At 37.4% G+C, this 27254-nt stretch overlaps 1 protein-coding gene across 3 annotated transcripts in view; it reads left to right on the top strand.

The window, feature by feature from the left end:
• DLGAP5 (DLG associated protein 5) overlaps positions 1–26596 on the top strand; it is a 40013-nt gene extending 13417 nt beyond the window's left edge. Inside the window, exons 8-19 of one of the 3 annotated variants that reach the window (XM_019451738.2) lie at positions 8–282; positions 1424–1551; positions 1901–2024; positions 4909–4994; positions 5758–5918; positions 11161–11253; positions 15271–15487; positions 19612–19804; positions 21543–21594; positions 22183–22429; positions 23663–23712; positions 26143–26596. In XM_019451738.2, the coding sequence (XP_019307283.2) occupies positions 8–282; positions 1424–1551; positions 1901–2024; positions 4909–4994; positions 5758–5918; positions 11161–11253; positions 15271–15487; positions 19612–19804; positions 21543–21594; positions 22183–22429; positions 23663–23712; positions 26143–26250 (1734 nt within the window). In that variant the 3' untranslated portion in view covers positions 26251–26596. Of the gene's footprint in view, positions 1–7; positions 283–1423; positions 1552–1900; positions 2025–4908; positions 4995–5757; positions 5919–11160; positions 11254–15270; positions 15488–19611; positions 19805–21542; positions 21595–22182; positions 22430–23662; positions 23713–26109 lie in introns of all 3 variants that reach the window. The other 2 variants (XM_019451737.2, XM_019451739.2) reach the window with 2 other exon arrangements.
• The last annotated feature ends 658 nt before the right edge of the window (positions 26597–27254 follow it).

The raw sequence follows: 27254 nt of genomic DNA, 5'->3' as shown, positions 1-27254 counted from the left end.
CAACTAGGTCATTTCTTTTAAACTTGATAGTAAAGAAAATACTTTGGATTCACAAACCAGTACAACAAATGGAATGGATCCAGATGGAGTCTTATCAAAACTGGAAAACTTACCTAAGACAAATACTGCAAAAATGAAAGGAAAGAATTCCTTCGCACCTCAAGATTTTATGTTTCAGCCATTGGATGGTCTGAGGACCTATCAAGTAACACCTATGACTCCCAGAAGTGCCAATGCTTTCTTGACACCCAGTTATACCTGGACCCCTTTAGAAACAGAAATGTAAGAATGTAATGTTAATAATGAATTCCTTGCTAAGATGGTAACAAATGCCTTTCTTAGATTTGGCTTGTGCTTTTTAAAAGTTATTATTTAGTTAATTTAATTATAACTCATTAAAATTTGGCTAAAAAATTCTTCAGAAGGCTACAATAATCTATTTGACAGTTTTGATATTTCCTGTGCATTGTTATTAACCTTATTTTCCTAGTACAATTTATGTTTCATTGCTTTTAATAAGTGACTTTGTTATAACACTTGGAAATAAATTTTTAGAAGAAGTTGCCGGGGTACCTGAGTGGCTCAGTCAGTTAAGTGTCTGACTTCGGCTCGGGTCATGATCTTGTGGTTTGTGAGTTCAAGCCCTGCATCAGGCTGTGCTGACAGCTCAGAGCCTGGAGCCTGCTTCAGATTCTGTGTCTCCCTTTCTCTCTGCCCTTCCCATGCTCATGCTCTCTCTCTCTGTCTCTCTCTGTCAAAAATAAATAAACATTTAAAAAAAAAAAGTTGCTATAATACTGTAGCTCAGACATGGGCTTTGGTTTGTGTTCTTTTGCTGAGTACACTTTAGAAAAACTGATTAACTTGCAAAGTGGAGCAGGGAGAGGGATCAGTTGGACTCTTTAAAAGAAAAGACAGGATTGTTTTGCAGACTGGCTGTTGGCAGATTTACTAGAAACTGCCCGGCAGCAGCAAGACTGCTAAGTGTTTATTCCATTAAGAGATCTTCAAAGTATTTAGATCTCATTATAATTAGTGAATATGAACATTCCCACTACATAGGTGTTTAAATTTTTCTGCTCCAGAATGGACCTATTGTTTTAAAAATAAACATATTTCAGGGCACTTGGGTGGCTCAGTAGGTTGAGCGTCTGATTTCAACTCAGGTCATGAGTTTGTGGTCAGTGAGTTCGAGCCCACATGGGGCTTGCTGCTATCACTGCAGGCTCTGTTTTGTATCCTCTGTCACCCTCTCTCTGCCCCGCTCATGCTGTGCTCTCTCAAAAATAAATATTTAAAAGAAAATAAAAATAAATATTTTTATTTTATCCCAGGTTTTTAAAAAGCAATGTAATTTTGAAATACTTCAATTAGATATATAGGATTCATGCTTCATAAAGTGTATTTTTGCTATTGCTTTTAGTGCTAAGACTCAAGAACCAACAAAAGAAATTCTGGCCCAAAAGTGTAAAACTTCCTCTACGAAGATAGTACATCAAGATTCAAATAAACTGCAGTGTCCTTTGGGTTCTCTCACAGTTTGGAATAAAGGTATGGTATTTTAATTAAATTTTTACTTACCTTCCGGACTATGATTTATCAGAGATTTGTTTAGAGCCACACAGACTCAGAAGAGATGGGAAACCTGGGGAAAGACATCCAGACAGAGAATTGGAATGAGGAATGCAGACTGAGAGAAGGGGGGAAATGCAAATTTGAAGAGATGAAAATGTCAAGACACTTTAGAGGAGATGTGATAAATGAAATCATTGAAGCAGAAATAAAATGTTAAAGTTCAACAAAGAAAAAATTGAAGGATTCTAAAATTTTGTCTTTTGTAGGGGATGGCATTTTAGAAAAACTGCTGCTTTGAAATTTACCTGTGGTGTTTTCTTTGTAGAACATGTCTTAAATAAAGATGAAACTACTAAAAATTCAAATGGCCTCCCAACAAAAGAAGTCCCGTCACTTGAAATAAATGAAGATCAGGTATCTCAGCCACAACATGATGTGCCATATTTCAGGTTTGTCCATTTTGTTCCTAGTGTAAAATGTTTGCATTAATGTCTAGATATTTAAAACCCAAATTAAACTATTTTAGCCTTTATATAATAGATGAATTAAACTCTTAGTGATTTTTATTTATCTTTTAAATTTTAATTATGGGGCGTCCTGGGTGGCTCAGTCAGTTAAGCATCCGACTTCAGCTCAGGTCAAGATCTCATGGTCTGTGAGTTCAAGTCCCACATTTGGCTCTGTGGGCACAGCTCAGAGCCTGGAGCCTGATTCAGATTCTGTCTCTCCTTCTCTCTCTGTCTTTCCCCCACTCACACTCTGTCTTTCTCTCAAAAGTAAATAAACAAAAAAAAGTTTTTTTTTAATTATGTTTTCAGTAGCTGGTACTTTAATTCATGTGGTTCCTAGTTCAAAAGGTAGAAAAAGGTACAAGTGAGAAGCCCTTTCTCAACTGTCTCCTAACCCCATGGTTAATCTTCCATGGAGGCCAGTGTTACTCATGTTTTATGAAAACTTTCAGAGAGATAGATAACATATACGTAGACAAGCATATATATTTTTTCCCACTTTTAATATACACAGTAGTTTACTATTCTGCTTTCATTTAATGTTCATTGTGGGAGACATTCCATTTTAATACTTAAAGAGCTCACTCGTGTTGTTTGTGTGTGTTTGTGTATGTGTTTGTGTGTGTGTGTGTGTGTGTGTGTGTGTGTGTTTAATGACCATATAGTATCCAGTATGTGATGTACCACTATTTACTTAATAGTAAATTGCTGTTGCTCATTATTTACACTGAAGTCAGTCCATTACTAATACAATCAAGGCTGCAAGGAACAACCTTGTATGCATTCCAATTCTCTCATGTGAAAATATATAACAACCTCAATTTACATTCCTTTCAGCAAGTTATGGGAATTCCTATTTTCTCATACTGTTTACACCCTCGACAAAGAAACTGAGTTAACCTTTATTTTACAAAGGAAGGTTAGTGGGAGATGGTAGGAAGCTCTTTGGCCTACTAAGTCATGAAGTAGGATTATGTTTTTCCATCTGTGAAGAGTGAAAATTAACATCCTTTTGGGGAAACTCAACCATGTCACTTAACAGGCCTTGGAAACAAATCAGTGGACTGCATTTGGAGAAAGGCCCCAACATTCCACATCACACAGGAAATAATTACATGCTCTTCTTTTTTTTTTTTTTTAAAACTTCTTATTGTGGAAAATTTAAAACATATGAAAGTACAGGGAACAGTACACTGAACTCCCTTGTACTCATCACTCAGGGTCAATCTTGTTTCATATTTACATATACTTCTGACTCAAGATGTTTTAAGAAAATCCCAAATAATCATATCACTTCACCCATTAATATTTCTGTAGGTATTTTTCAAAGTTGAAAACTCATGTTAACATTAACCGTAATATTTATTGTGCTTAATGTAATAATGATAATTAATGTCATAAAATATCCAGTCAGTATTCAGATTTTCCAAATTATCCACACGCAGGCATGAGCACAACATGCTTATGTACATGCTGTTTTTCTTTTTTTTTAATGTTTTATTTATTTTTGAGACAGAGCATGAGCAGTGGAGGGGCAGAGAGAGAGGGAGACACAGAATCCGAAGCAGGCTCCAGGCTCTGAGCTGTCAGCACAGAGCCTGATGCAGGGCTTGAACCCATGAAGTGCAAGATCATGACCTGAGCTGAAGTCGGACGCCCAACCGACTGAGCCACCCAGGCACCCCGATGCTGTTTTTCTTGAGTAAATGTAGCAAGGACATTCTCATACCTTTTTCAACATAAGATTAACAATTTTTTGAGCTTTGCCAATCAAATAGATAAGTAGGTAAGATACTATCTTGCTGCAGTTTTAATGTTTATTCTACTATTAACAAGTTTCTTTTTATGTGTTTGAAAGCCACTTCAATTATTTTTAGAGCTTGAGATTTTAGAACTGTAATGAATTTTAGAGATTTAGCTAATCCGTTGTGTTTTCAACTGTGAGACATTGAGACAATGAGCAATTTACCCAACTTAATAACATCAGATCTAAGCCAGGTCTCCTTTCTCATAAATTAAGTCATTCTCTGTCATGCTATTAGATATAAACAGCTAAGTTTTTCTTCTAGGAAACAAAAACTATCCTCAGTTTCTCCTGCTAGGATGCTTTTTATAAAGAAACAGATTACGATCACCTTAGGCCAGTTTCTTAACCTTGGCACTATTGACATTTTAGACTAGATAATTCTCATGGGGACCATCTTCTGCATTCCAGATTGTTTGGTAACATCCTTGGCCAGTAGTGCCCCTCCAGTTCATGACAAAAATGCCTCTAGACAGTGTCAAATATGTCCAGGGAGGGCGGGGTGGGGGGGGGGGGGTGGATACAAAATTGACCCCTGTTGAGAACCACTGCCTTTGGAGAGGCAAGCAAAGCCTACTAATTACAGAGAACCTGTAGGGCCTTATAACTGTAATTCCATACTTACAGTGTTTGGCTTCAGCTTGCTCTTGAGAGTTGAGTTGGTCTTCATTCCATGGGCAATAACAGAGAACTAATAACAGAGATAAAGAACATCTGATTATTTCTGTGAAGTCTCTGAAAAATAAGAACAGAAGAAGTTGGAAATAATAGTGTAGGGTGAAAAGTGGGCTCTTGGCACTAACCCATTTGCATAAGTTCTAGGTATAGAAAGATGAACATAGGGTATCAACTTGTATTTATGGATTTAATATATCACAATTCATAAAATCAGCATCAATGCTGAAAAATTAACATCGTGCCTATCTTTTACACCTTTCTAATGTTATGTGTGTCATAATGCAAATACTTAGATATTAGTATGAGAAACATTTGTAAAACAAATGTATATCATAATTTTAGAAATATTCTTCAGTCAGAAACTGAGAAATTAACTTCGCACTGCTTGGAGTGGGACAGGAAGCTTGAATTGGACATTCCAGATGATGGTGAGGGAACGTTTATATTTTTTTTATGTTTTAGTTTTGTGTTTTTAAATATAGTTATACATTTATCTGAAACATAAAGATCTAGTGTCCAACTTCATAGTTACATTGTTATTCAAAACAGGAATTTTTTATATCTCAACATACATTTGCTAATATCTCTGTGCTAAATTGGTACATGACTTAAGAGATACAAGGAATTGGAATATTGATTATTCCTGAAAATTAGACATTTGCTTATTAGATATTTTTTATGTAACTATGAGTGACCTCTGTAACTGGTATTGTTTAATTAAACAAAAATATTTTCTGAATGAAAATAATCCCAAATCAATAATCAATATGGAAATCACTACCTAAATCAATATGGCACAGATTTTCAGAAAAATTCCTTAATTTGACTTATTTGGGGAAGCTGTTTAGAAAAAAGTCATTTGTGTTCTGTCAATGTGAAGCCCTTCGTGGATACTGTTGTGTGATGAGTTGTTTGAGGCTGAATTCTTATTAAATACAAATAGAGGTAAAATGCCGTTTATTGTGCAGCGGTGTGTATGAGAATGAATATTGCTGATTTTTAGCAGGAATTAAAGCAGGCAGTTAATGCTCAGTATTTTTAGGACAGTTTTGCAGTTCTATTTTTTGTTTTGCACTAAGTTAAAAATTTTGAAATTTATGGTGAGGCCTTATCAATTGGTAGGCTGACAATATAGGTCTAGTTTTTTTTTTTTTTGTCTTTTAACTTTTAAAAACCTCATCTTTCCTCTAGCTAAAGATCTTATTCGCACAGCAGTTGGGCAAACAAGACTCCTTATGAAGGAAAGGTTCAAGCAGTTTGAAGGGCTGGTGGACAATTGTGAATACAAACGAGGTGAGAAGGAGACGACCTGTACAGATCTGGATGGATTTTGGGATATGGTTAGTTTTCAGGTACGTGGTCAAGCATTTTCATTATATTAACTCTGAGCCTGATCTTTTTGAAAATGAGGTTGGGGCACCTGGGTGGCTCAGTCAGTTGAGCCTCCTATTTTGGCTCAGGTCATGATCTCATGGTTCATGAGTTCAAGCCCCGCATCGGGCTCCTCTGCTGTTAGCACAGAGCCTGCTTCGGATCCTCTCTCCCCCTCTGTCTCTGCCCCTCCCTTGCTTGTGCTCTCTTTCTCAAAAATAAAATAAACATTAAAAAAAATGAGATTAAAAAATGAGGTTGGGGCGCCTGGGTAGCTTAGTCGGTTAAGCATCTGATTTCAGCTCAGGTCATGATCTCACAGTTTGTGAGTTCAAACCCCACATTGGGCTCTGTGCTGACAGCTTGGTGCCTGGAGCCTGCTTCGGATTCTGTGTCTCCCTCTCTTTCTGGCCCTTCCCCACTTGTGCTCTGTCTTTCTGTATCTCAAAAGTGAATAAACACTAAAAAAAAGAGGTTAACAATAATTAAATGGGGGTAATGGAACTGCTTTTTAGGTATCAATAATGTTAAATGAGATATCAGACAGCATCTTTATAAACTGTAAAGTACTGTCTAGAGGGACCTAGGTGGCTCAGTCAGTTAACTGAGTCAGCCGACTTCAGCTCAGATCATGATCTTGCAGTTTGTGGGTTCAAGCCCTGCGTCAGGCTCTGTGCTAACAGCTCAGACCCTGGAGCCTGCTCCGGATTCTGTGTCTCCCACTCTCTCTGCCCCTCCCCCGCTCGTGTTCACTCATGTGTGCTCCCTCTCTCTCTCTCTCTCAAAAATAAATAAACATGAAAAAAAAATTAAAGTACTGTCTAAATTTTATAAATGATGTCTACTTCTTCCTTGTGTTGTCAGGATGATTTCTGGATAGTTTGGAATGTTGTTTAGACTGTAATGATTCTGCACTTTAGAAAAATGAGCAACTCTAGTCCTTACTAATTCAGATCATCTAGCAGTTATTGAGTTCTAACTGTGTGCCAGGCATTATACCAGAAGTTGAAAAATAAGGCACATTCTCTCTCCCAGAGAAGCTTGTAGTTTATTAGTGAGTCAGACACAGGATATAATTCTAATCTAATGTACAAAGTGCTATAGTGGAGGGAATCACTAGGAAGATCAGGAAAAGCATGGGAGGAGATGACACTTTCTAGCTTCTTGACTTATTTTATAGATGTACATACAAAATATTATTTCAGGAACCAGTAGCCAAAAGTCATTAGACATTTGAGGACAGCCTTGAATCTGAAAAAAAGAAAAAAAAAGTCAAAAGCAAGTTTCTTCTCAGGAAGAAAACTTTTTGGATGAAGGAAATGAAGATAATACAAGGAGAAAATAACTTTTTTTTTTTTTAATGTTTATTTGTTTTGAGAGAGACAGAAAGACTGGACACAAGCAGGGAAAGGGCAGAGAGAGAGGGAGACACAGAATCTGAAGCAGACTCCAGGCTCTTAGCTGTCAGCACAGAGCCCAACGCGGGGCTTGAACTCACAAACCTTGAGATCATGACTTGAGCCGAAGTCGGCCGCTTACCTGACTGAGCCACCCAGGCACCCCAGAAAAGAACTTTTACATGCAAGTGTTAATATTCTCAAAGGGAACAGATGTTTCATCTGTCTATTAAGAACAGCTATTAAAAAAACATTCAGAGAACAACAAAAATTATTCTTTGAAGTTAAACACTGTGAGAGCAGAAATGTAAGATTCAGTACAAAGATGGAATATGAAGTTAAGATCTCCCATAAAATAGAGCAAAGAGAGAGATGTAAAGTAGCAGAGTTGAATAAGATAAGAAGTAGATAAGAAGATTAAGTGGGCTGGTCTAGGAAGTATAATATCTAAATAATAGGAATTCCAGAAAAAGGGAACAGAAAAAATAATGGAGAGGAAATAACCAATGAAATAGTTGAAATTTTTTTCCCAAACTGGAGGACCTGAATTCCAGATCGAAGGGAGCCATTGAGTGTCTAGCATTGTGAATCAGAGTAAGCCCACACCAATGCACATTATTAAATATGATTGTACAACTTTAGGGATGAAGAGAAAAATCTAGAAACTTCCAGAGAGAGAAAACAAGTCTTATACAAAGGATCAAGAATCAGAATAGCCTTGGATTTCTCAACAGCAACACTGAAAGCTGAGAAAACAATGCCCTCAAACTTCTGACGGAAAATAAGTTCCAACTTGGAGTTTTGTACCCAACCAATCATATGTGAGGGTGAAAAGGCACTTTTTAGACACACACAGTCTCAAATTTTACCTCCCATGTTCTCTTTCTTATAAAACCAAGTGAGAATGTACCTCACAAAAATGATGGAGTAAACCAAGAAATGAGAGGAGGTGGGACTGAGTGTCAGAAAGGGGTAAGGGAATTGGGGCTGAGTTGTGGTGAGGTGTGTAGTTTACGAAGCAGTGGTTGAGATTAGAGCAGGAGGACCTGGTCCCTGTGAGATTGGTCTGTGTGAGATTGAGCTAAATATATAATACCTGATTTGTTTGCTAGCTTTTTCACTTATTTTTTATTTTTAGAGAGAGTGAAAAAAGACAAGTGGGAGAGGGGCAGAGGGAGAAATTGAGAGAATCCCAAGCAGGCTCCAGGCTGAGCGGGGCTCCATCACGTGACCCTGGGATCATGACCTGAGCTGAAATCCAGAGTCAGATGCTCAACTGACCAAGCCACACAGGCGCCCCTGTTTGCTTTTTAAATTGTATTCAGAGGAGGTTTTTATAAAATTTAGAGGTGAATTGATGATAGATACATAAAAACCAAGCAAATGAAAAGCAAAAACAGTATTCAGAGTAGAGAAAAAGTGAAGGAAAGATAATGTCCATTGCTGTATGGCCCTGACGTGAATAGTGTTGAGGTAGTCATGGTGATGTTAAGTATTGCTTTATGACCAGTTTTTACATATTTTCCAGTTTTGATAATGAGTTTCACTAGCATCATTCAATGGTAACCAATTTTGTTTTTTAATATTAATAATTGATAGATTTGAGGTATTTGATGTGTTTATATTGTTTATATTTAGTATCTATTGATACTCATTTCCCAGCTTTGGCCATTGGGAGCCTCTTCAAGTTGCCTTCTGGGACCTTTTTTTTTTTTTTTTTTCCTTTAAGAGCTTTTCTGAAGTTTAATATCATAAAACTTACCAGTTCTGAATGCACAGTTCAATGATTTTCAGTAAATTTGCAGAGTTGTGCAACCGTCACCACAATCCAAGTGTAGAATATTTTCAGCATTAAAAGACCTTTCTTTCCTGTATGCAAGTGAATCCCCATTCCCACTCCCAGCCCCAAGCAACTTACTCCGTAGATTTGCCTTTTCTGGACACTTCATATTAAGTAAAATAATACCATATGTAGTCTCTCATATGTGGCTTCTTTCACTTAGCATGACGTTTTTGAGGTTCTTGCACGTTGTGCGATGTATCTGTACTTTGTTCCTTTTCATTGCTGAGTAGTAGTTCTTTGGGTAAATACACCATTCTCTATTCACCAGTTGAAGGACACTTGGATTGTTTCTACTTTGGTGATTATGAATATCTTCTTTGAATATTCACATACAAATCTTAGTGTGGACATAAGTTTTCATTTCTCTTGAGGTAAATATCTAGATATTGCTGGGTCATATAGTAAATTTACGTTTGAGTTTTAAGAAACTGCCATACTGTTTGCCAAAGTGATTGTAATATTTTACTTTCCTGCCAACAATGTATGAGTTTTCCTATGTCTCCACATCCTGACTAGTATTGTTACTGTCTGTCTAGTGGAACCATCCTAGTGGGTACGAAGTATTTGTTGTAGTTTTGATTTGCATTTCCCTAATGAATTATGATAATTATCTTTTCATGTGTTTGTTAGCCATTTAAATGTCTTCTTTGGTGAAATTTCTATTCAAATCTTTTGGCCATTTTAAATTGGGTTTGTCTTTTTGTTATTGAGTTCTAACTGTATATTCTGAAGACAAGTCTTTTATCAGAAATATTATCTGCAAATATTTTCCCCCACTTTGTAGCTTGTCTTAATTTTCTTAATGGTATCTTTTGAAGTGTAAATGTTTTTAATTTTGATGATATTCAACTTATCAACTTTTTTCTTCTATGTTGTGATTTTTGACACCATGTCTAAGAACTCTTTTTTTGCCAAATGTCAGCTCACAAAGATTTTCTTATGTTTTTTTCTAAAAGTGTAGTTCTAGCTCTACAGTTAGGTATATGATTCATTTGGAGTTCATTTTTGTGTATGATATAGGTAAGACTTTAATTCATCTTTTTTTGTGTGTATATCCAATTTCCCCAGCACTGTTGTTGAAAAGACTATCCTTTCCTCATTGGATTACATTGACACATTGTTGAACATCAGTTGGTCATAGTGTAATCCTGATCTTTTTGACATTTACATTTTTTCAGGAGAGAGAAATTGAGAGTATGCATGTGTATAAATGCATAATAGGGGGTTTGAAGCATGTTTACTAAATTATTAACAATGGTTTCCTCTTTGGAGGAGACTGGAAGTACCAGAAAGATAGGCATCATACACTGGCAACACTGACTCCATCTTTGACCCTGCATCTTGTCCACGCCTATACAATGACCTCTCTTGGGGCTACATTTTCTAGGCCCCATGGAGGTTAACGTAAGAACGTAAGCCTTGACTGGAATGCGGGAAGGCTTGTTTTGATCTTCCCTAAAGTGGTGCACAGAAGGCGCCACTTTAGATAACTAGTTGAGATGAGGACCATACCAGAAGGATAAGGATCATACATTCTTATCCTGCTAGTAGGTATATTACATGTATCTTTTAAAATAAGATTCTGTCAAGAGAATGAGAAGGCAAGCCACAGACTGAAAGTATTTGCAAAAGACATTGTGTTTAAAAAAAAAAAAAAGAAAAAGACATATCGTGTTCACATTGTATAGTTTAGGAAACAAACATCTAGGATATCCCTCCTACATTTTAATGGTCAAAAATAAATTAGGAGGGTTCTTCATATTTGACATCTTTTCTGTAGATTTTGGAAGTTTGTCAAAGCACAAATAACAATTTTACCATAAGAATTCTTAATTTGAATACTAAATTGAGGATGGCTTTGTCTAATTTTATATGCCATCAGTCCAACTCACCATTCTCAATTTTTTTGAAGCTTCAGTTCACTGGTTTTTCATTTTAATAAAGTTAGGATTAATCTGATAAACGTGCTTTATTTACTAACAGATAGAAGATGTAAACCAAAAATTCAACAATTTGACTAAACTTGAGGAATCTGGATGGCAGAACAATAATAATACAAACAAAAAAGTCTTTCGGGTAAGTGTGTGGGTTTTATATCCAAATTTCTAACATAGATTCTTCTACTTTAATGAATGTTTATTTTTCAGCTTTAAAAACATTTAGCTTCAGATTTTTCATCTTTTTACCAGTAAAGTTCCATATATTACATACAACGTCTGGATTGCCTTTGAAGAAGCAATGAAATTCAGCTAAATTCTAAATCAGCCAGATCTTAAATTCAGCTAAACACTAAATTCTTTCTGGAGGGCAGGAGGTAGGGGCTGTAATTGAATGGGGACACGCAAAGGGCTTCTAAGTTACCAAATAGTGGGTATATGCATGTTTGTTTGTTTTAAATATGTTTTTAAAGTTTATTTGTTATTTAGAGAGAGAGAGCAAGACAGCATGATTGGGGAAGGGGCAAAGAGAGAAGGAGAGAGAATCCCAGGCGAGCTCCTTTCTGTCAGCACAGAGCCAGATGCGGGGCTCAAACCCACATACTGTGAGATCATGACCTGAGCTGAAATCAAGAGTTGGCCACTCAACTGAATGAGCCATTCAGGCACCCCTGCATGTTTGTTTTACACTTCAAACTGTACATTTTGTTGTAAAACATCCATTTTGTTCTAATAATAACAGGAGTACTACATAATTGATATAATGCTTAGTGTGTGCCAAGTATTGTTCTATGTATTTAATGTGTATAAGCTCATTTAATCATCACAACAGTCCTGTGAAGTAGGCTCTGTTCTCCCCAAGCTACAGTTGAGAAACCTCACGTCCAGAAAGATTAAATCACTTGCCAAATGTGGAGCTGTGTTTCACGGCCAGGCTTCTCTTTCCAGAATCCATGTTCTTAATCAGTAGGCTATGCCACCTCTTTGTTTTTATATATTCTTTTGTGTGCTCTATTTCAAAATGAAATAGTTTTTAAATAGGAAAGAGGGACAATGGCTCTTTAGAATGTCTGTCTTCTTCCCTATGCTTTATCTTGTAAATTTTCCTATTTTCTCTAAAATTTGCTTTGTTAACATGAAAGATTCCATTCTTCTCTATTTGTAGTACTTTTTTTTTCTAGTAATGTTTTGAACTCAGAGTTTCTGGTCAAATAGATACTTCTCAAACCACCTTAGAGCATTGCCAGTGTTTCTTTATATTTTATTTTTACTTAGTTGTATTTTTTTTGAGAGAGAGTGTGCGCATGCACATGTGCACAAGCGGGGGAGGGGCAGGGAGAGAGAGGGAGAGAGAGAATTTCAAGCAGGCTGTATGCCCAGTGCAGAGCCCAACGAGGGGCTCGATCTCACCACCATGAGATCATGACCTGAGCCGAAATTAAGAGTCAGATGTGCTTAACCAACTGAGCTATCCAGGCACCCCTCTTTATATTTTAGAAGAATACCTTTGGTGATAGAATTAGGTTTCTAGTTTAGTACTTTATTCTTATGTAACCCAAATAAAATGTCTGTTTTAAATCCTATCTTAGGGACTTAAGATAGTAGAGTATTAAAAGAACCTGTTACAGGGGTACCTGGATGGCTTAGTCTGTTAAGTGTCCAACCCTTGATTTCAGCTCAGGTCACAATCTCATGGTCATGAGATCAAGTCCCGTCAGACTCCGAGCTGAGTGTGGAACCTGCTTGGGACTCTCTCTCCCTTTCTCTCTGCCCCTCCCCTGCTTGTATTCGCACATGTGTACATGCTCTCTCTGTCTCTCTCAAAAGTAAATAAATAAGAATTTGAAAGAATTTATTACCAAATTATTTGACTAATGAAGTCTCATGACAAGGACGCTGAGGACAGTGACTAAATTAATTGAATGAATTTCAAATCTGCTAAACAGTGAAGAATACTGGGACAACTTGAAGCTACCATGGATATTTCTTATTGAGTACTCAGTCCTGGAAACATGAACATCATCAGTGCTGCAGATAGCGTTATATCAGAGCCTTGTAATTCTGTCCCTTATCACCAGGTGTCTCTCTCCTCTTACTCTATTTTAGAGGCTACTATTAAGATTATCAAACAAATAAAGTAAAATTAATACCTATACTTTGATCCTCTTCCCTCTTATTCATCGATCTGTCATTCCATCAATTAGCCTTTTTTTCCCTCTCTTCCTCTCTCTTTTCCATCAGCTTTTAGACATGTTTGAGGGTCTTAGCTTCGCTTACATTAAAAAAACCCTTAAACCTGTGATGTTCCCATCTCCGAATCACAGACAAGTTTCCTGGAAAAGTTGTCTGTACTCTGCGGTTACTGTTTTGGTCCTCACTTATCTCTCCAACTCACTGCAAGTCAACTTCACCCTTCTTGATGCCTCTAGAACAGTTATCACCAGGGGTATTGATTCTCTAGTTGCTGAGTTATTAGACACTTACTTAATTATAAAATCTAATCCTTCTGCAGGATTAAATACAGTTGATTCCCTCTTTCTTGAAATTATATTCTAATTTTTCCTCCTGTCTCTGTGCCCATTTTCAGTCATGTTTGTATGTTTGTTTTTCCATTTATCCCTTAAATGTTTGTGATACCCTTATTCCTACCTCAACTCTCTTCTTTCCTTCCACATTTTTTCTGTGCAATCTTCCCCATCCTGTGATGAGTCCCAAATCTGTATTTCAAAACACATGTACTGCTAAGCTCTACCTCTATATATCCTGACTCCATAAAACTTAAAATCAGTATGCCTCGGGGCACCTGGGTGATTCAGTCACTTAAGCGTCCAACTTCAGCTCAGATCATGATCTCACGGTTCATGGGTTTGAGCCCCACATCGGGCTCTGTGCTGACAGCTCAGAGCCTGCAGCCTGCTTCAGATTCTGTGCCTCTCTCTCTGCCCCTCCCCCATTTACACTCTGTGTGTGTCTCTCTCTCTCAAAAATAAACATTAAAACGATTAAAAAAAAAAAAAAAAGTCCCAAACTGAAGTCATCTGCACACACATCGATATTTCTGTCTCAGAGAATGATATTCCCACTAGGTGTCTGAGGTATCTTCTTTAGTCCTTTCTCTATTTCACCATCTCTACTCTCCACACATCCAACAGATTGCTAAATCCTCTCAGTTCTCCCCCTTAACATATCTCTTGAAGCCATTCATGGCTTTTCCATTCTCCTCCTTAATCTAATTACTATCATCTTTACCCAGTATCAGTGCAATAGTCTCCTTCCTAACTGACTTGTAACCTCCAGTCAGTCCTCCATTCTCCAGGCTATAGACAGAATGACCTTTCGAAACACAAAGCCGATAACGTTAATCTCCTGATTAAAAGTCATGGATATGGGGCGCCTGGGTGGTTCAGTCGGTTAAGCATCCGACTTCAGCTCAGGTCACGATCTCACGGTCCGTGAGTTCGAGCCCCGCGTCGGGCTCTGGGCTGATGGCTCAGAGCCTGGAGCCTGCTTCCCATTCTGTGTCTCCCTCTCTCTCTGCCCCTCCCCCATTCATGCTCTGTCTCTCTCTGTCTCAAAAATAAATAAACGTTAAAAAAGAAAAAAAATTTAAAAGTCATGGATAAACTCTATTTCTTTGTCCTCTGTATAAATGTGGCTCTTTAAAATGGTTACATGCAAGGGATTTTAAAATCTATCTGTTGTTACCTCCCAGCTCTGCTATGCTTTCTTTCACTTCTGGCTTTGCAAACATGCTATTTTTTGCACGTTCCAGCCCTTTCTTCGCCTGGTCTTGTAGCCTGGCTAACTGTGATTCCAGCTCAGTGCTACTTCCTATAAGCCTTTCTGGATGACTCTTAGGATTGATTTAGGTGATAGCCTGGTATTCTCTTACAGTTGTCTGATTTTGTCTGTATCATGACATTTATTCTTTTTAATGTCCACATCGAGCCCTTCCCTTAAGCTGTGAACTCCTCGAGAGCAGGGACTTTGTCCTTTACCTTTTGACCCCTGGCACCAGAGCCGAAATCAAGAGTCCGACGCTCAACCGACTGAGCCACCCAGGCACCCCAAATGTGTTAAATAGCTATGCATGCTTTGTTTTTCTTGTAAGATGATAATGAGTAGCTTTAATAAATGTCATAATTTCTCTTTGCAGAAAAAAGTTGTCTCAGGTGTAGCAAGTAAATCCAAAGAGGATGATGGAAGAATTGCAGCTAGAAATCGCCTAGCTGCCATAAAAAATGCAATGAGAGAGAGAATGAAGAAGGAAGAACATGTGGAGGCAGCGGCCTCTGTAATGCCAAAGGAAGTTGATACAATAGTGTTTGATGCTGGATTTTTCAGAATTGAAAGTCCCGTTAAATCCTTCTCAGGTTAGATTTTTTGCTAAGACTCCTTGAGAGAAATATTTGGGTTAGATGGGAGCTTGTATAAGAGGTATAAAGTAGCTTTCACATGAAGGCCTATAAACTCTCTGTGGGTCTGGAAGATAGACTATGCTCTCACAAACCCATGCAAGGCACATTGTGATGTGTATGATTAGATTACTTTAAGTGTGACCAATCTTCTAAAATGGATTTTGTGTTTCCTAAGTGATTTCACATCAGTTATTGCCACTTAACCCCACAATCCTGTGGGGTAGGTCACAGGATCCCAAGCGGTAAGGGACATGATAAAAACATGAGAAGTTAGGTGATTTTCTTCAGGGTAGTTGGATTAGAATTTAAGATGCAAAGCATCTTAGGCATCAAATCATCACACTTCTTTAGTTGTGCTTTAAAATGAAGCACAACTGTGTGTGTGCATCATTGGAAAGTGGGTTTGGTTTAATTTTCATTTGTATTAAAACTTTTGCTCAGATTTTATGAAATACAATAAATGTACTAATTTCCTAATTTAAAAGCATTCCAGTGAAACCAGCTTTTAATACTTTAGGAAACCATTCTTATGATTTTCTAACTGATTTCTAACTCTGATCTTATGATTTTCTTTTACAATTTTTTTTTTTTTTTTTAATTTTTGGGACAGAGAGAGACAGAGTATGAACGGGGGAGGGGCAGAGAGAGAGGGAGACACAGAATCGGAAACAGGCTCCAGGCTCCAAGCCATCAGCCCAGAGCCTGACGCGGGGCTCGAAGTCACGGACTGCGAGATCGTGACCTGGCTGAAGTCGGACGCTTAACCGACTGCACCACCCAGGCGCCCCTCTTTTACAATTTTTAATAGCTATTTTTTTTTAAGTTTTTTATTTATTAGAGAGAGAAAGCATGCTCATGTGAGTGGGGGAGGGGCAGAAAGAGGGGGAGAGAGAGAGAATCCCAGGCAGGCTCCACACTGACAGTGTGGCTTGAACTCATGAACTGTGAGATCATGACCTGAGCCAAAGTCAGTCACTCAATGGACTGAACCACCCAGGCACCCCCAATAGCTATTTTTCATAGGCTATCTTTAAACTTTTTTTTTTTTAATATGAAATTTACTGTCAAATTGGTTTCCATACAACACCCAGTGCTCATCCCAACAGGTGCCTTCCTCAATGCCCGTCACCACCCACCCCTCCCTCCCACCCCCCATCATCCCTCAGTTTATTCTCAGTTTTTAAGAGTCTCTTATGGTTTGGCTCTCTCCCTAACTTTTTTTTTTCCTTCCCCTCCCCTATGGTCTTCTGTAAGTTTCTTTATTTTGAGAAACAGAGACAGAGTGTGTGAGCACAGGAGGGAGAGAGAGAATGAGAGAGAATCCCAAGCAGGCTCTGTGCTGTTAGCACAGAGCCAGATGCAGGGCTCAAACTCACTAGCTGTGAGATCATGACCTGAGCCTAAATCAAGAGTCTGTTGCTCAACCAATTGAGCCACCCAATCGCCCCATAGGCTATCTTTATTAGATTGAATTTATATATCTAGATTGAAATTATTTATATATACATCGTGTAACGAGAGGTCATAGCTGAAGTAATCTGTAAATCTCAGTAGAAACTTGTATCACTGCTTTAGGTGCTAGATGTTTGTTTTAATGTTTGTTTATTTTGAAAGAGAGAGAGAGAGAGCAGGGGAGGGGCAGAGAGAGAGAGAGAGAGAGAGAGAGAGAGAATCCCAAGCCGGCCCCTCACTGTCAGTGCAGAGCCCTACATGAGGCTCAGTTTCACAACCCTGAGATCATGACCTGAGCTGAAATCAAGAGTTGGATGCTTAACTGACTGAGCCACCCAGGTGCCCATAGATGTTTGTTTTCAGGGAGAAAGGGTCCAAGTCCTCTTCAAGTACTAATCAGCTGAAGGGATGTTTTTTTCCCTATTTAACTGTGTCTACTGGGAAGTTTTCTGAAAATAAGCTTGAGCTGTTATCTGATATTTACATTAAAATGTAAATTTATCACCGCAAGTATATTATAATCTTCCTGTCAATTTAGGTATCATACCTGGTGTAGTCTGGCTTGTTTGCTTTACTCTAAGCAGCTTCACTTCCACCCAGGAATTGCCTCCTGCTAGTAACGTGGCTCCTTGCCACTAACTTCCTGAGGATCCTACTAGTTTCCATTACTATGAACTCATCACTGTCTGTTCTTTCATGGACCCAGTGTGGCACTTCTGACTGGGGAGGTTAAGGTTCATGGCCCAACACTATCTTGTTAAAATTGAGTTTTATTTACAGAGCACTTAGTTCATATGAGGCCTGTTACAGAACAGAAGTCCCCCCAAAAGCCCCTCTCATCCCATTTGTTTCTCCCTAGGGACAACCACTTTTAGTTCTTACGAGTCTTGGAATCTTGAGTTGTTTGAAGCCCTCTCTCTGAACAAGATACAGATTTTTTTTTTTCTTGAATTGTTCCTATGATTTACTCTCCTTGGTTATCTTGGATCTTTCTTTCAGAAATACCTATTTTATTTTTTTCCTGGGAAATAGGCTATTTTTATAATTTTTCCTGTACTTGCCATTTTCTACTTCCCGGATTTCCTCAACTTTCATATTGGCTCTCATGGTGGTATGCTTTGTTTTGTCTTGTTTTCCTCTCATGGTTTAAATTCCCAAGAGCTCTTTCTCATTCTCGGAATGTTCCATTTTATAACATTCTGTACTGGTTTGGTAAGTGTATTGTCTTACCTTTCTGAGGATGTTAATGATAGCTTTTATGTTTTCATTCCCCTGTAGAGTCAGTATTTGTTCCAAGATACTTTTGTCTGTTTGGGGTGTTTTCTTTTGTTTTTGGTTTTGGTTTTGGGTTTTTTTTTTTTATGATTTATTTTTTAGAGAGAAAGAGAGAAGCAGTGTGAGCAGGGGAGGGGCAGAAAGGGAGACACAGAATCTGAAGCAGGCTCCAGACTCTGAGCTGTCAGCACAGAGCCCGATGTGGGGCTGGAACCTACCAGCTACAAGATCATGACCTGAACCAAAGTCGGGCGCTTAACCGACTGAGCCACCCAGGTGCCCGTTGTCTGTTTGGTTTTGGTTTCCATCTCTTATATTAGAGGCTTTCCTTGGGTGTCTGGCGATCATTGACTGCCTGCTTGTGGTTAAGAGTGGGTCTCTGCACAGCAGTACTTGGGTGATGTGGTCTTTACTGTCATGTGATTTAGCTGTACCATAACACTGGGACCCTACACATCACTATATTGAAGTCTGTTCTCATGTGCTAGTCAGATTCCCCAGAGAAGATTCTTTCAGTCTGCTGCCTAGAAGATAGAATTCTGGCTACCAGCCTTTCAGGGGCCAGGTGGGAGGAAAAAACTGAATGTCTCAATAGTTTGTAAATACTCACCAGATCCCCTTTTTCCACATAGTCCCCTCCCCATCTCAACCTTACTTGGTATCCCCTAACTCAGAGACCTTCTGTTCCACCTTTTTCAGGAAATAACCCTCTCTTTTTCTGGTTTGGGTGGTGGCAAGGAGCATGTTGACTACCTGTGCAGAATCAGGAAAGGATTCCACTTGTTCTTTAAACTGACTTTGTTTTTCCTGTTTTTAGCTCCATTTTCATCTCTGCTTTCAGAGATGCTTGAGGCCACCAGTTGTTTTGAGGCGTGTTATGGTATAAATTGGGTTGATTCTCCTCTTTCCTGGCTGTGACTTAGGATTTATTTTCTTGGGTCTAGTAAGTAATATCCTACTCACTCATCTACATTACAGCTTCTGAATTTTTCTGACTATTGTTGTCTCTCTTTTAGTTCCCTTTGTCCTGGAAAATTGTATTTCAGGTTTAAAAAGCCACTGAGTTTAAAAAAAAAAAAAAAAAGATTCTTTGTCCTTGTGACATTCTGCCTTTTAAGATGATCTCTGTTTCTGCGTCAAGTAGTGGGATGTCAAGAGGAAACAGAATCTAATGTGTGTGTTCAATACTATCTTTAACTGAAAGTCCCAGGCATTTGTCTTTAACAGACATTTTACTGGAGAAGGAGGCTAGTTGGTAGGGTAATAGGAAGAACTTGCACTGTCTTCCTTGTTGTAATGAAAAGTGAATGAAGGAACTTTTTGATATTGAGATGATTTCTTTCATCTTCTAGGACTTTCTATCTCCTCTGAACGTCTTTCTCAAAGACTTAGGACACCTAAGTCTGTCAGCAAAGCTGTGTCTGAGAACAGGTCTAAGATGGGCGTTCTGAGACAAACTGTGTCACCGCAGAATCCTGATCCTTCAAGTACCACATGTGGACATGTTGATAAGGAGACTTTGCTTTCAACTACTCCTAAAAACAGGTATTCCTTCATGTGTTGTTATCTAGACTATAACAGATGCTGACATTAAATATCATTTCAGATTGTTAACCTGGTAAAATATGCAAGACCCGTATTTTTTATTAGATTTCACAATGACCCTGTGACATATAGAAAATACTTCTGTTTCCTAAATGAGGGAACTAAGGCTTACAATTTCTGATCGGTAATTGGTTATATTTAGATGGGCAGAATAAATTCTGCAGAACTAAGAAGAAAGGAAACAATACAGTGTCCTTTGGTGTTAAACACATTGTGGCTTTGGTGCTTGATAAATCTGAGCTCAAAACCAGCTCTATGGCATACATACTAGCTGTGAAACTTTGGGATAAGTTAACTCACTTAGCTTCATTTTCAACATTTACTAAACAGCAGTGTTTGATGCCTCCCTACAGGGTCCTTGAGAGGTAGGCACTTTTGTACTTTCTATAGAAAGTACCTTGAGATTGCTATCTTGACAGATAACAGAGCATAAATAAGGGAGAGCTAATGTGTACTGAAGAATTATGGGCTAGACATGGTTCTAGGTTATTAACATGTATTATCTCATTTAATTCTCAAAACAACCCTGTGAGGTATTAGATCTCCATTTTTCAAGTTAGTAACTTGAAAAGTTAGTAACTTACCCAAATTCAGCTTATAATTGGTAAAATTGGATGCTCCCTGTATTCTTTCTGCTACAAATGCATCAAAATTATCTATATAGTCCTTGTTGGTGGAACATAAAGATACCAGAAATCTGATAGGAAAAAAAGATACTTTAAGGTAAGTAGGAAATAAAATTATCATCTAGAGCCAAGAGAGGACTATTGGATTTATTATTAATCTGGAGACGGGATAGCATTGAATACTTAGCCATCACAGCAGAGAAGGCTGTCAAAAAAGTAAAATAAAGAACACCTACGAATTGAAGTAGAGGAAACAAATGAAAGTTTTTGCTCTTAAATATTTCATGGAACATATTTTAAGATTTCTAATTTTTAGTATAAAGCAAGGTATATTTAACCTTTGTGGGAACTAAATATTCTAGAAATCTGGGTTCTAAAATACCAATTTATTGTCATTTCTTAAATGCAACTTACTTTGCTTTATATATCTCTAGTTTATTATCTTGTGCTGAGAAGGTCCATAATTGTATTTAAGTGATAATACAAGTACTCTTTAAAAAATCTTTTACTTAATTCCCAAAAATAATCCTGAAAGAGCAACTTACACATAAACAACTTTGTGAGGTGAAGGCAACATGAAGTTGAAAACCGGAAAAATAGGATATTTTTTTTAAAAAATGACTTGCAAGAGGTTGAGACAGATATTTCTAATGAATACAAGTTATGAACTTTGAGATTGGAATATATTATGCTGTAGCGAACAAGTGAATGTGGCCAACTCCAGCTATAGGTAACTGAGTTGTAGCTTCCACACTCCCAGGAGTTGGCTTTATTCTAACCTTTCTCTAGTATGTGTGTAGCTCTAGATTTGACTGAGGTTCAAAAGATTGCTGGTGGACTGAACAGCATGGTAACCGGCTGTGAGCTTTCTGGTTTTTGTGGCCATCCTGCTTGTAGCTGTGGTCCACAACTAGCCTATTTGGACCAGGTCTGATCTTGGACCGGATCCATCTTTGACTCATGAGGGACAATATCAAAACACAAGTAAAAAGATAGCAGTGTGTTTAATTATCTGATTACAGTGCTGCTTTTTTCTTTTTTTTTTGGAACAGCATAGAAGATACTCCGTGTCCTGGATTACAAGATTTAATCGAAGTAAATTATGTAAGTTCGATTCCAGTGTAGTAGATAGCAGTTTATGTCATCATGTATAGTAACTCCGTAAACCACTCCCAGAATTTCCATTCTGGAAATCTAAATCTAAATCAGTCATATAAAATGATAATTCTTGTTTTAAAGACCTTTGGCTTGTTTGAAACTATAGTGCCATTTTGTGTTCTTTAACTGCCATCAAAATTATTATTGTAAATAAAGTTTTATTATAACCCAACCACACTTACATATTATATCTGGCTACTTTCACAGTACAGCGGTAGAGTTGAGTAGTTGTGGCAGAGATTCTGTGGTTCACAAAGCCTAACATACTTATCATCTGGCCCTGCACAAAAAAATGTTTGCCAGTCACTAAATTGGAGTATCATAGACACTTGCTGAGAAAGTTTCCTTCAATCATACTGTTGCTATAATATTCTTTGAACTAATTGTTCAAGAAGCAACATAGTGGGATTTACAATGTTCTTTAGCCTATGTTCCAAATGTCATTCTTCTGTTTTTATTTTGAATAGCAACAAAACTTTTTCTATTTGTTCCAATTTTTGGTAATTAAATGTAAAAGTATTTTTTTACTTCCAGGGTACAAACAAGATAAGCTTTGAGATGGATCGTTTACCCAGTGAAAGAATGAGTTTGCCTCTACCTGCTGGTGAAGTGAGAGATGATATTAATGATAACAAAAAGGAAGAAATTTCAGATGATGTGGAAGGAATGGAACTAAATTCTTCGGTTACAGCACAGGATGTTTTAATGAGCAGCCCTGAAAAAAATACAGCATCACAAAATAATATCTTACAGGAAGAGGAAACTAAAATTTCTCAGTCAGGTGAGGCCTTTTAAATATATTTAGATGACACTTTGTTAAATAAATGAATTTGGACTAATACACAGATTATCGTAAATACTTCAGGGTACCAGTTTCTAAGAATAAGTGTTGAAAAACTGGACATTCATAGTAAATACCTTATGAGAATTAGTATGTGTTGTAGAATCCCACTCTACACCTCAAACCTTTTGAAGTAGACCTATTAAAAACTAATCCATGTTGGAACTAAGTAGCATTTTGCATCAGACCTATTTGCAGTCTTCATTGTTTGTGCAGACTCAGAGAAATTCCCTGAAGTTTATTATTGTTTTACTTCACGTCCTTTTCAACGCACATCCTCAAACCTTTCTTCAGAATGCCCTATTTTTCTTCCGTATTGCCTTTTTCCTATCTACTTTGTTATGATTGTTCTGCAATACGAAATGGCTCTTGTATTTTTGTTATAGTATAATGTGCGATAGTTTCACCTGCTGTTTTCATCTGCTACTCAATGGTGTTTTTCTGGCTGGGGCCTAAAGCAAAATAAACATAATCTTGGCCAGACATTTAATGTACTCCAGCTAGCATCTTTCAGGTACCTTGTTTTTTTTAATCCCCTAAACTTTGGTTTATTACCTGTTTATTATAAAAGGATGTAACTCAGGAATAGCCATGTGAAAGAGATGCATAGGGCAAGGTATGGGGAAAGGGTACAAAGCTTCTATACCCTCCAAATGCACCACTCTCCCCAAATCTCCAGATATTCACCAACCTGGATGCCCAGTGGTACCTTTAATATCACAAACGTGAGATTTGTTTGTAGAAGACTCTTTATACTGAATTTAAGGATAAGAATTTTACTAAAAAATTCAAGTACATTTTTAAAAATGCCATAGCACTGGGACACCTGGGTGGCTCAGTCGGTTAAGCATCGGACTTCAGCTCAGGTCATGATCTCATGGTTCGTGGGTTCGAGCCTGCGTTGGTCTCTGTGCTGACAGCTTAGAGCCTGGAGCCTGCTTCAGATTCTGTGTCTCCCTTTCTCTCTGCCATTCCCCTGCTCAAGTTCTGTCTCTCTCTCTCAAAATTAAATAAACATTAAGGAAAAAAAAAATGCCACAGCATAAGATGACCTATGTTTTTGTTATAGCATTTCATATATGGAACTTTTTGTCTTTTTCAGGTGTTGTCCATTTCTAACCCTTGACTGTGAGGATATTCTTTAAAAGTTAAAAATTATTTTTTGTTTTTCAGTACTGTTTGATACTAAAAGTCTCACTACTGAATGCCATCTTCTTGATTCGGTAAGTTTTCCAACTTAATTTGAAAAATTCCTTTATATTCTAGATTTGTTTTATAAAATGGTACTACTCACTTTTCAGTATATGTGCAAAGTTGGTTTAAAATTTCCATGTTTTTGTTGCATGTACTGTGAAATCCATTTGTTATCTATGTTTATATACTTTAAAATATAGGGGCGCCTGGGTGGCTCAGTCAGTTAAGCGTCCGACTTCGGCTCAGGTCACGATCTTGCGGTATGTGAGTTCGAGCCCCGCGTCGGGCTCTGTGCTGACTGCTCAGAGCCTGGAGCCTGTTTCCGATTCTGTGTCTCCCTCTCTCTCTGACCCTCCTCCCCTGTTCATGCTCTGTCTCTCTCTGTCTCAAAAATAAATAAATGTTAAAAAAAAAAAAAAAAAATTAAAATGTAGCATATTCTAATACTAAATTCTGAAGATTTATTTCCCAAAACATTTATGTTTCAAATTTGTTATGACAAACTGGCTTAATACTTATATATCTAATATGTAGCTTGGCTTATGCTGGGTGTTTCTAAGTGATGCAAGAAAAAATAAGGCAAGGTTTCTGCCTTTAGAAATGTACAGTTGGGAAGATAATGTCTATCCTACCTTCAGTTATCATTGGTTATTTTCATTTTAATTCTTTTAGATTACTATATTTATGTCGTATTCTGTTTAGAGGCTCCCCAGCCTTTACTTTTGCTGACCTCTTGCCTCTGTATCTAGTTTAAACCTTGACCCTTCTATGAAGCCTTCCTAGAAAAGCTCTCATCTCTCCCCTATTGATTTATATATATAGATATAGGTGTACAATGCACACATTTAATCTCTTATTAATAGTGTAATATGAATATATTATATTCCTGAAACAGATTATAATTTTGGGAATCTATTTCCCTTATGAACTGTAAATTCCTCTTTAGGCAGAGCTGTCTGATTCATGTTCATGATGCTGTCACTGGCATGAATGAAAGAGTGCTTTCTTGCTTACTAAGTGTTTGTGGCACTGGTTTTCAGCCCTACCCCCCAGATATTTTTATTCCAGCAGTCTGGAGTAGGACCATTATCAGGTGATTCTAATGTGTAGCCAGGTTGACAACCCTGGTTTATAGCCTTACCTTGAAATTTTTCAGGGCCAGCTGCTAAAATAGGTCAGGAAATGGTCTTGGTTTGCTAATCTTTGATCTCAGAATATAAAAAATTCATTAAGGCAAATGTAGGATAAAAGAACAATAATTTTGTTAACCTCATGAAGCCTGGCAAATACTTGGCTTCCTTAAGCCCCTAATTCCTTAAGGACTTCTGTATATGTTGGCCTTCATTATTTTCAAAGATGCCCTCTTTATGTTCAGGCTTCTGTGCCGCCTTGTGTCTCAGCAGAATAAAGTGTATCATTATGGCCCATACTCGGTGCTTTCTTGATCTTAGAGTCAGGGATTTCAGCATAAGGCCAATTTATACAAATCTGATATAATCCTGTTCCCAGATATGAACTCCGAATGCTTGGTTCTGACATATATGATATTATAATTAAATCTGGAAATTAATGTATCATAATATTTCATTTTGTACTAATACTATGATTAAAAGTGCTTCACAGTTATCTATCTTCTATATTATCTTGTTGATAAATCTTAGTACTTTATTTATTTATTTTTTTTTTAACGTTTATTTTTGAGAAGAGAGAGACAGAGCATGAGCAGGGGAGGAGAGAGAAAGAGGGAGACACAGAATCTGAAACAGGCTCCAGGCTCTGAGCTGTCAACACAGAGCCCCACGTGGGGCTCGAACTCACAGACCGCGAGATCATGACCTGAGCCAAAGTCAGATGCTTAACCGACTGAGCCACCCAGGCGCCCCAAATCTTAGTACTTTATAATTTAGTCTCCCTGTGAATTCTTTTCCACTTTCGTAAATATTAGAACTTAGACTTTTTTTATATTTTTATAGGTCCACCTATCTATTTTAGACCCAGATTATTAGTCTGTAGCATCACTTGAACCTGAAATAGGGCTCAAGGTGGAACAAAAGAAACGAATTCTAGCAGGATCACATTAGTAAAAAGCCTATTAAGTATAGTTATATGGATTAGGACTTGTGGAATCTGTGTAAGTGGCTTAAGATATGGCCTTAATTTTATTCATCCTACATATACTGCTGAAGTACATTTACATATTACTAGTCACCTTTAAGGCATATATACCTGATATACCTTTTCAATTAAAAAAGTATATATTGAAATTAGATCTACTGGAAAGTAGCAAATTCATTGTGCTAGTAATAATTGTATTATTATATACAAAACGTGTTATTTATGTTATTAATTAACCTATTAAATTGCATTGTTGAAGACTTAATTGGTGAAAGACGTGATGTAGTGACTTCTTTGAATTTATTCTCCAGCCAGGCCTAAACTGTGATAATACATTCACTCAGGTGGAGAGGAGACATCCAGATCATGGCAGACACATTTCCTTTGGTGGTAACTTGATTACCTTTTCACCTCTAAGGCCCCTCAGTGAAGAACATCCAGAAGAATTTTGAATTTAAAAATGAATCCAAATATTTTTTTTTCATATTATCAGTGCTGTGATATATTCTTAGCATTTTGAAAAATTAAAGAGTATGTATTTGTGTTCACTTCTATTCAATTTATATAGTGTCATAAAATGTTTTAACATTCAGTGTTCATCAAAGTTTGTTTTAGATACTATAGTGTTTTTCAAGGGTAGTGGGAATATTTTGTACATTAACTATGCAGAATAAAAAATGTACATCACCTCGCCTCTCTTGTTTAAAATGTATAAGCTTAAAGCTAAGTGTACTAACATAGAGCTTATGAACATTCTTCAGTTTAATCAAAATATAATATTAAACTTTGACAGAAATATTTGCATCTTTTTATACTTTATTTTTAGTTTGGACTCTTAAATTTGTTGATGTCCGGGGCGCCTGGGTGGCTCAGTTGGTTAAGCGTCCAACTTCGACTCAGGTCATGATCTCGCAGTCTGTGAGTTTGAGCCCCGCGTCGGGCTCTGTGCTGACAGCTCAGAGCCTGGAGCCTGTTTCAGATTCTGTGTCTCCCTCTCTCTGACCCTCCCCCATTCATGCTCTGTCTCTCTCTGTCTCAAAAATAAAACGTTAAAAAAAAAAAAAAAATTGTTGATGTTAAACAGCTTTGCATATTGGATTTTCCAGGGTGTACTGTATTTCTTTAAATGAGCTTTCTGGAATCTAAAGTCAGTTTACATGCTGCAGTTTCAAATGCTTAAACTATTAGAGGGGCTCATTAAATCTTTCCCTTTTTGTTTTCATTTTCCCCTTGATGTGACTGACAACCTAAGGAGGTGCCTTCTTCCCTTGAAGAAAATTATATCAATCACTTAATGTGTTTGAAATATTTTCTCTTTTATAAAACTCTTCATTATAAGATTGTAGACAACAGGGCCATGAGAATAACAGAGTACCAAGAAGAGTCATAGTAGCTAAAGCTTGTAATCAGACCTGGTTCCAGTTATTTCTGCCTCTAAATAAGTTAGGACTGGAGG

This window comes from Panthera pardus, unplaced genomic scaffold (genome assembly GCF_024362965.1).
Source record: "Panthera pardus isolate Hobbes unplaced genomic scaffold, ASM2436296v1 HiC_scaffold_24, whole genome shotgun sequence".
Lineage (NCBI taxonomy): Eukaryota > Metazoa > Chordata > Mammalia > Carnivora > Felidae > Panthera > Panthera pardus.
The sequence above is the reverse complement of the archived record's forward strand: the minus strand, read 5'-3'. Positions and strand labels throughout refer to the sequence as shown.